The sequence below is a fragment of the Volvox carteri genome (assembly GCF_000143455.1).
Source record: "Volvox carteri f. nagariensis unplaced genomic scaffold VOLCAscaffold_49, whole genome shotgun sequence".
Classification (NCBI taxonomy): domain Eukaryota; kingdom Viridiplantae; phylum Chlorophyta; class Chlorophyceae; order Chlamydomonadales; family Volvocaceae; genus Volvox; species Volvox carteri.
In genome coordinates, this window is record NW_003307592.1 from 4,882 (window position 1) to 14,421 (window position 9,540).

The window sequence follows — 9,540 nt, forward strand, 5'->3', positions numbered from 1 at the left end:
CATGTCGAGGGGCTGGACAGGGCGAGAGGGTTGGCGCCGCTGCCGCGGCAAAGGCCAGGCGGGTTCGGAATTGGTTGGAAGGGCAGAGCAGAAGGGGGGGGGGCCCACTGTGGGGAAAACACACATGTAGCGTGTGTTGCCCTGACAGCCCGTCATGTCCTTTCCTTTTCGCTCCAGGGGAGGAGTCCAACATGTTGGCGCTGCCCACTTGGGAGGGTGCGATCGACAAGGGCCTTGGCGTATGGTTGACGCTGGTTTCGGAGCTATTGGCGTTACCGGAGGTACGGCAGAACGGGGGGGGGCAGCAAGGGATGCGGGTGGAAGGCTCGTGCCCAGAAGCTCAGGTGCAGAAGTGACCAGTCAAGTGGCGGCTGCTGCGCTTTTGCTGATGGCTCGTGGTTTTGCCGTCCACAATGATGCGCCATGACGCGCTGTGCACTTGCTTTTGCACGCCTTGGGCCGTCTCGCAGGGCCCGAGTCTGGACGTACGACTACACGCCGCGGGGATCTCCCGCCGCCTCGTCGCGCTGCATGTGCCTGCTAGCAACGCAACTGGGGCGGGAATGGCGCCGCCGCCTGTGCCGCCTCAGCACGCCCACCTGGCTGAGGCTCGTGCGATTGCACAGATCTGGCGTGGGGTGGACCAGCAGGTGCAGGCAGGGAAGGTGGGTCCTAAGGAGGCGCAAAAAGTGGCGATTATGGCGGCGGCGACGGCGGCAGCAGCTGCGGCGTCGCTGCCTGACGCATCCGAAACTACGGAGGGAGTCGCGGACACGGGTCTGGCGCCGGGCCAGCTGCGGCCCCTATGGGCAGCGGACGCGGAGACGAGCGCAGCAGAGGCTTTTGCGGCGGAGGCCGCCGCCATTGCGAAGCAAACCAAGGCGCTTTCTGCGGCAGGAGGCGGAGAGTGTTCGAGCAAGCGACACGATGGCGGCGGCAGCGGCGGCGGCGGCGGCAGCGGCGGGGTCGACCTAGAACCGGATCAGCTAGTCGCCGTTTTGCGCCTGATTGCCGCGCAAGCGCCTGGCGCGCACAAGACGGAGAAGTCCAACCGGCATGCTAAGGCACTGGTGCAGCAGCTGAAACGGATTCCCTCGGACCCGCGTGTGGATATGCTGGTGGCGAGTTGCGTGTTGGCGGCAAGCTTTGCGAACCGTGGGTCGGTGGGTTATAAGGACCTGCGCAACTATATTCGCAGCCGTTGGAAGGACCACGAAGCGCACTTGGTGGTAAGTGACGGCGATGGTCACCACCCTGTCTACCGCGTTGCCATAGCGGGCAAGTGTGCCCTCACCAGGGAGCGGCTCTCAACAAGAATTTCCATCGCTGGGCGCTGGAGGGTGGGAGGGTGGGCAGGGGAGGGTGGGCGGGTGGGAGGGTGGGCAGGGAGGAAATTGCATTCTTTACCATGTGTAATAAAGAAGCTCAGTTTCATCTGCCGACTTGACATCCAATACGCACCAACTGCAACCCTTGGAGGTCCCAGAAGCTCCCAATCTAGGTTGTAAGAGTAGTAAGGAAAGGTGGTTAGCTAGCCGTTGCGACTCATTCACGGGGCTGCACATAAGCACTGGCCTGGCACCTGGCTTGTCCGCCCCGTGTCCCTTGGTGTTGCATGTGTATGGGCGCTCGTTATATGGGCTCTCTGGGTAATGCAACCCGAGGTGTGTGTGCGACCCGCCCACACCCGGCATGAACACATTTCATGCCGGTTCTGAAGGGGATGCATGCAGCGGGTTCCTGCCCTCCCTCAGCCCTTTGGAGACGAGACGCACTGCTGCTGGGACAGTCAGCTGGATCATCCAAGAATTGCGTTTTTCATTATCTTCGAAAAAAAAGCTGTCAGGTTCATTTCCCTTCGGCCCCGCGCCGCCCCGCATCTTTTGATCATGTCCGCGGCCATGCTTTACAGGATTACGACGCTTTACTTTTGGCTGGTCTGCGGCTAGGTGTCATTCGCTGCGCCCCGCGGTCCAGTCCCCACATGGCCCTGCGGTACGTGGCGGACCCGGTGCTGGACCCGGACAGTACGGCGGCGGCGGCGCTGAGGGAGCGGGGCCAGGGCGAGGAGCGGGGCCAGGGCGAGGACATGGAGGCAGAGCCGGAGGCGGGAGGCAGCGAAGAGCAGGTACGTATACGTGTGCGTGCACGAGAAAGGAGGAGTACATGCAGAAGCACCTAAAGGAACAACGGCTACAGGCGTCAACGGCAAAGTGGGAAAGGATGTTGGGGGGGGAGGTGCGGCCGAAGTCCCCCAAATACTCGATTTCGCACCTACGCAGCGCGGACTAGCCGCCCCAAGATAGTTATGTCTGTATGTCTGTCCTAATGCCTGATTATTTTTCCTTATAACCAAACGGTTAGTAGTAGATGGGGGCTTGTTGACCCAACTGCAGTCCATAGCAACAAACTGCAGGTGTCGCATATTTTGGCATTTGGGCTTTAGCTGAGGAAGGCAATGGCAGCAGATTGCGCATGTGGGGAGGAATGATTCTCAGATGCACATGATGGGGGAACGGTGTTGCCGGCATGCGCGGCTGACAATCATCGTGCGGTAAGCCCCCTCGTGCCCCCTCGCCCCGTCGTCCTCTGGTCCCCTCGCCTCTTAGCGCTCACTGAGAGATTTTTGATTTCTCCTGCTTATATATACCTCTGTCGCCCTATTTTTCACACCTGCCCGAAGACCGGCCCCGTGTCCCAAGCCGATACGGCACACCAACAGCGCTATGCCAGCGGGGTCCTGGAGGGCTCAGGCGCGCAGGCACTCGCTGCATCCATAGCCCCTGATGACGACAAGGAAGCAGCAGGTGGACGCAGCAGCAGCGGCGGCGCAGCGGCGGCAACGGCGCCAATGCCGTCACCTTCGTTACCTCCCCCGTCTCTACTTCGCCTCCTCCGCGATTGTGTGTTGGAGCTGCAGCAGGCGCGGGGGGTTCGCCATGGCTATATGGTTCCTCTTATAAGGGACTTGGCGCCGGCTGCGCTGCGGGCGGTGTTGCTGCGACCAGATGCCCCCATAAGCCGGGTGTGCAACAGGCTGGCGGCACGTGGCGTGTTGGGTGTGTGGCGCTGGTGGGACGGCGACAGGTAGGTGTGGTTGGCTGGCTGTCCGATAGGCATCCGAGGTGGGTTGGAGGTGGGTTGCTGCTGTAACGGTGCCGGCGCGCGTGCCGCAGAAGCGGCGGCAGTAGCGGCGGCGGCAGTAGCAGCGGTATCTTTATGGTCGAGATCAGTCCTCGCGAGATGGGAGCCCGTGTGTGTTGTCCTCGCGCGTGCCCTACCCTGGCCCCCCATCCCGGTCATCCACCACCTACACACACCGCTTCCCTTCCTGGCTTTGGGCGTTTCAGTAGTTGGCCCTTCACTTCTTACATCCGGTATTATTACCGGGCCCTGCTGCTCCCCATCCGCTCTCTTCATCAACAGGTTCTACGTCCGCTCTCTTCCCGATAGCTTGCAGCTGGCAGAGGCGATCAGGTCTTTAATGAACAGGGAGCTGTCGTACAATGAGGACGCACTGCGTACGGTAGGTACGGTTTGGAATCCTCGCAGCGATGACGGGGTGCAGCCCATCAACGAGAAGTACAGGTGCGAAGGAGGGGATTGCGCGGGGGGCGAGTACGAACTGCAGCAGCAGCTGTTGCAACAGCCTAAACAGGAACAAGACCAGCAGCAACAACAACAACAGCAGCAACAACAACAGCAGCAACAACAACAGCAGCAACAACAGCAACAACAGCAGCAACAGCAGCAGCAACAACTGCAGCAACAACAACAGCTTCAGCAACAACAGCAGCAGCAGCAGCAGCAGCAACAACAACAACAACAACAACAGCAGCAGCAGCAGCAGGAACAACAGCGGCAGCAAAGGATGGCAGATATGCGCGCAATAAAGGCGGCGGCCGCGGCGGCCGCCGCCCCCGAGGGCGACGATGCCGCTCGCACCGGCTTACCACCGCGCCAGCAGCGACCGTTCTGGGCGGTCTCCGCCGAAACGGGCGCCGCGGAGGAGTTTGCAGCGCAGACCGCCGCTATTGCAACAGCGTCAGCGGCGGTGATTACTGCGGCGGGCGGCAAGGCCCCCCGCAATCGCAAGGAGTCAGCGACCCCCACCCCGGAACGTCAGGTCGCGATCTTGCGCCTGATTGCTGATCAAGCCCGCGGTGTTGAAAAGGCGGGGAAGGCGAAGAAGGCAGGATTACATCCTCCGTTTCTGAAGCGCCTGAAATCGGGTTCCGCGGACCCGCCTGTGGATATGCTGGTGGCGAGTTGCGTGTTGGCGGCGAGCTTTGCGACCCGTGGGTCGGCGAGTTACTCGGAGCTTGTCACGCTGCTGCACGGTCTGCGGGCGAAGCATGGTGGTAACAGTGCGGCGGCGGAATGGGTGAGAACAAGGGCATGCCACGGCATTCTCGAGTCCGTACGGCAGCGTACGGCATAACTGCTGGGGTTTCGTTCCTGAGACCATTTTATGTGCAGTATACGAGTGGCCGGAGAGGACGGGGGGGCAGTTAGGGCAGTGGAGTGGTTGCTCTGGGGCTCCGAAACAATGTGTGTGTAAGATTTGAGTGGTAAGACTAGCAGCATGGAGGCTGGGCTCAGTCTTATACTTTCGCCCCCAGTATTACCCTCAGCTTGTGTCTCTTTACCTTTGGCCTTTCTATGCTGTCCCCTCACCTTCCCTTCATCCCCGTAAACCGATGCCCCAGGGTGGCAACGCTTTACTTTTGGCTGGTCTGCGACTGGGTGTCATTCGCTGCGCCCCGCGGTCCAGTCCCCACATGGCCCTGCGGTACGTGGCGGACCCGGTGCTGGACCCGGACAGTACGGCGGCGGCGGCGCTGAGGGACAGGGAGGGAGAGGACATGGAGGCAGAGACGGAGGCGGGAGGCAGCGAAGAGCAGGTGGGGGACAACGTACGTAGGGGTGTGTGTGTTGTGTGCGTGCACGAGAAAGGGGAAAGGTGTTTGTGCAAGGCTGTGTACGGGCGAGCTGGGCATGTTCCAGATATGGACATCACCCTTTCTCTTATTCCCCCAATTCATGACAGTGTTGCAACATCCTCCATGTCCTTCACCCACCTGTGTGGCATTGTCTGTATCTGCGCTACGGCTGTGTAACTCAAACCCTCCCAGTCCCCACCCGACCCCTCCGCTTAACTCGTTCGTGGCTCGTCTTCCCCACCCTACCCCTCTCCTTGTCCGCGTCTTTGTCGGTCTTATTTGCCGGCTTGCCTGAGTTTTGAGCCAGCCGCTTACGGTCTGCCTGGCTTTCTCTGCGCTTCCAGGCGGCTCGTCTGGCGGCATCTGGGACGTCGCATCCGTGCGGTAGCGGCTGTGCTGATGGCGGCGGCGGAGCAGCCGCCACTGTGGTGGCGGTGGCGGTGGCGGCGGCGGCGGCGGCTTCGCCGCCGTCGTCGTCGTTACCTCCCCCGTCTCTACTTCGCCTCCTTCGCGATTGCGTTTTGGAGCTGCAGAAGGTGGGGGGTGTTCATCCTGACGAGATAATGCAGCTGGGCAAGGACCTCAGCTCGGAGGCGCTGCGGGCGGTGATGGTCCGCTTCGTCCCGCCCATGAGCCGGGTGTGCAACAGGCTGGCGGCACGTGGCGTGTTGGGTGTGTGGCGCTGGCGGGGCGGCGTCAGGTAGGTGTCGCTTGCTGGCCGTTTACAAACGGGACAGGTTTTACCGGTGTGTTGGAGACGAGAGATAAACTGCTGCTGTGATTGAAATGTGGTGAATGAAAGACGCCGGGGCACTTCCCGGCCTCAGATGAGCGAGTGGCTGGCTGTCGGGCAAGCTGGCTGTCGGGGCAGGCTGGCTGTCGGGGCTGGCTGGCTGTCGGGGCTGGCTGGCTGTCGGGGCTGGCTGGCTGTCGGGGCTGGCTGGCTGTCGGGGCTGGCTGGCTGTCGGGGCTGGCTGGCTGTCGGGGCTGGGCTGCCCTCCGGCAGCGCTGATGGATGGGAGGGCGGCGGGGCTGGCCCGGCGTAACACGGGGAGAGGGCCCGCCTTGGATGTGGCTGGGGGGGAGCGTCAGGCGGGGTCCTGGGGGGTTTCCAGATGGGTGGGTGGCGGTGTTGAATTGGGCGATGTGGCGCCAAGCCGTAGCGGTGGTGACGCAGGTGTGCCGTTAGGTGCGTGAGCTGCTGCTATGAATCTCTGCGTGGCGATTTGTGGCAAGCCGTGCAATCCGTCGTACGATAGCCTAAGCGCCCCGATGTATGAACGTCCGCGGTTTGGGATCTCGGCGGGAGGAAAGATCTGCCTTAGATCTGCCATCAAGAAAGCTGGATCCTGGAATTTTGGTATCGTCGTACATTTGCTGGTTTTCTCGCAGGTTCTACGCGCGCGTGTTGCCTGATGAGGCACAGCTGCGGGAGGCGCTCAGGTCTCTGATTCAGCAGGAAACATTGTACGACAGGGAACGGCTTCGCACGGCAGGCACGATTTGGGACTCGAGCGCGTCCGAGATGCAACAGCGGCAGCAGCAGCAGCAGCAACGAGAGGCAGTAGCGGCTTCTGCCGCCGCCGCCGCAGGTGCTGCGGAAGAAGGGCGGCGGGGGCTGCAGCGGCCGCAGCAGCAGCAGGACAAGGTCCAGGACTTGAGGTCGCTGGAGGAGGAACGCAAGCGCGAAGAGCGGCAGCGCGAGTGGGAGCTGCAACAGGCGAAGCTGGAGGGAAGGAATCCAGCGGCGCAAAATCTTGCGGTGTCCTTATCAAGCCGCGATATATATTCCGGGGCCACGATGCCCGGTGGCGGCGGCGGCGGCGGCGGCCCCGGAAGCCACAAGCGCAGCCGGGCAGCTGAGGACGCGACGCCGCCGGGACCCGACCCATCGCTTCCAGGTGCCGTACCATTGTACGGCCGGCCGTGGACCTGGCCTGCAAGAACGACATGGCCGTCGGCGGCGGCAGCGGCGGTGAAGCCCCCGCCGCCACATGCACGGTTCGGTGGTACGATTTCGCGGCGGCGGCCGCTGTCTTTGTTGCATGAGGAGGTGGCGGCGTTTGCGCGGGAGAGCGCTCCGCGGGAGGATGAGCTGCTGGCGCTGAGCCGCGGGCTGGCTGCCGTACAGCGAGTGGCAACGGGGATTTGGCCCACGGCCCGCGTTGTGCTCTTCGGCTCGCAGGTTCGGAGTTGAAACGAGTATATAGCGGAGTCTACATGTACATATACATACACATATATACGTACATATTATACAGACATATATATATATATGTTTTTTCTCCCTGAGCCACAAGGCCTGGTCGCCACCTTGCCTCGCCCCTCCTCAACCGGCCATTCCTCCCCTCTCCCCGGCTGAAAACTTCCAACGCCCAACTCCCTAGGCTAACGGTCTGGCACTGCCCGGCTCGGATCTGGATCTTGTCGTACTGGGGGTGACTCCCAACATGGCTCGAGCAGCGGAGGGGCTCAGCGGGCTGGCACGAGCCACCGCGGCTCGGCATTTGGAAACCTTGGCCCACAGATTGCGGGATGCGGGACTTACCCGCCGCCACACAGTGGTCAAGGCCAAGGTAGGAATATGCACATGTGTTTTAATGGTCTGAACCGAGGGTAAGAAAGACGTTTGCGTGAATGCCGTACCTACGCAAACCTGCATGTACGAACATAATTATACATACAAGCGAGGGGCCTGCGGCTTTAACGATAGTGGTCGTTTTTTTAAATGCACCTTAATAGTTGCTATGGCGGGGGGATGGCGATGGGGTCAGGGACGCGTATGTGTATGTATGTTCGTGTTGCTGATCTATTTTGTGTTTATATTGTGTTGTTTATGTTGCAAATATTCAGAGTGCAAGGATTCTGACTTGACTACCCAATCGTACAGGTTGAAGGAAAGGTCTGGATGGGGGCTCTGCCGCGTGCAGGTGCCCATCGTTAAAACAGTGTTGTTGCCGCTGGACGAATGCGGGCGACCCATGGGTCGCGGCGGCGGCCGATATCTGTCGGCGGACATCTCCATCGGCGCCGCGAACGGCGCGGCGGCGGTGGCTCTAGTCCAGCGAGCAGTGGCCTGGATGCCGCCACTGCGGCCGCTGTGCCTCGTGGTCAAGGTGCGCGCGTGCGGCCGTTTTTTTTTTACACGTATCGCCCGTTAATTTACCACCCCACACATATTATTCCCTTTTTATCTCTCTTTTATCCCCTCTTTTCTCCGATGAAACCCTATGTTTCCCCCCGCCCTTTTACCCTTACACATATTTTCTAGCCTTCTTTGGGGCGCTTCTCCTTTGGCCACTTCCCATGGCTCGACGTGTCGCACCACGCGCTGTGTTTTCCCTTCCCGTTTTCCGCGTCCCCCCCCATCCCCGCCAGGCTTTTCTGAAAGAGGCAGGTCTCAACGAGGTTTTCACAGGCGGCATTTCGTCGTACACTCTGGTCAACATGGTCCTTGCGCACCTGGCGTGCGAGGGATACGACGTGTGGCGTGTCGTACAGGGCAGGGAGATGGGATCGTCGGCAGTTTTCGCCGCCGCCGCCGCCGCCGCTGCTGCTGCTGCCGTTGGCGGCGGCGGCGGTGGCGGTGGTAGGACCGGCGGTGGCGGCGTCAATACTGATCCTGGTTTGGGGCCACCAGTGAAGCGGCGGCGGCGGGGCCCGGATGGGAACTTGGATGTTCTGTACGGCAACAGGTACGACCAGCCGTCGGCAGAGGAAGCGGCTGGCGACGGCGATGAGTACGGTGAGGAAGATTATGCTGGCGGCGAGGGGGAGGATAGGCCGGAGTGGGTGGGCAGCGACGGCAGGTCGAGCGACGGGAATTCCAACGACGGCAGTGACGGCGGGGAGTTGGACGCACCGGACAATGACCTTGAACTATACATTGAGGGTGACGGAGATGCGCCTGATGTACTACCCGGCGAAAAGCGGGGACGGGACGGTGGCAACAGCCGTCCCTCGGACTGGCCACAAGCTGCTGCCGGTACGGCAGCGCCGTACAGCAGCATGGAGTTTGACCACGACGAGCTGGCGGTGATGGCGGAAGCGGCCGCTGCGGAGGCAGAGGCGATGGCCTTGATGCGGGGCGGTGAGCCCTCCGCCGCCGCCGCCGCGGCTGCGGCGGCGTCAGCAACGCCTCCGGCAGGTCTGTCCGATGCACAGTTGTCGTACCTGTGGGCACTCAGCCGTCAAAACATGTCCGGCGCGGACCTTGGAGAGTTGCTGCACGGGTTTTATGTCAGGTACGGCTGTACAGCAGTACGGCACAATCATCTTTGGTGCCCTTATCATCTCCACTCATGCCTATGCAAAACCGTATTTGCAACACATCTTTCTCCCCCTGCCACACAAAAATGTAAGGCCCGGACTCATCCAATGATTTATCTCTCCCCATCCAACCTCCAACCAACTGTCAACCAACCCCCAACCAACTTCCAACCAACCCCATCAGGTTCGGTCGGATATTGGACCCCTCCAGGGAGGCTGTCAGTCTGCTCCGCGGCGGCATCACCCGCAAGCTGCCCGAGTGGTTCAAGGCTGCCGCGCACCGAGGGGGCGGCAAGTGCGCGACTCAGCTGGCGGTGGAGGACCCGCA

General features: G+C 61.5%; 1 protein-coding gene across 1 annotated transcript in view; it reads left to right on the forward strand.

Annotated features, from left to right (window-relative positions):
* The window catches only part of VOLCADRAFT_96037 (uncharacterized protein), a gene marked incomplete at both ends in the record, with an annotated part of 14,896 nt that overhangs the window by 1,501 nt on the left and 3,855 nt on the right, over positions 1-9,540 (forward strand). The window contains 13 exons of the mRNA XM_002955108.1: positions 178-281; positions 471-1,229; positions 1,913-2,128; positions 2,684-3,087; positions 3,427-3,526; positions 3,968-4,384; positions 4,710-4,904; positions 5,288-5,643; positions 6,336-7,128; positions 7,331-7,519; positions 7,874-8,059; positions 8,322-9,187; positions 9,397-9,526. Coding sequence (XP_002955154.1) covers positions 178-281; positions 471-1,229; positions 1,913-2,128; positions 2,684-3,087; positions 3,427-3,526; positions 3,968-4,384; positions 4,710-4,904; positions 5,288-5,643; positions 6,336-7,128; positions 7,331-7,519; positions 7,874-8,059; positions 8,322-9,187; positions 9,397-9,526 — 4,715 coding nt within the window. The remainder of the gene's footprint in view (positions 1-177; positions 282-470; positions 1,230-1,912; positions 2,129-2,683; positions 3,088-3,426; positions 3,527-3,967; positions 4,385-4,709; positions 4,905-5,287; positions 5,644-6,335; positions 7,129-7,330; positions 7,520-7,873; positions 8,060-8,321; positions 9,188-9,396; positions 9,527-9,540) is intronic.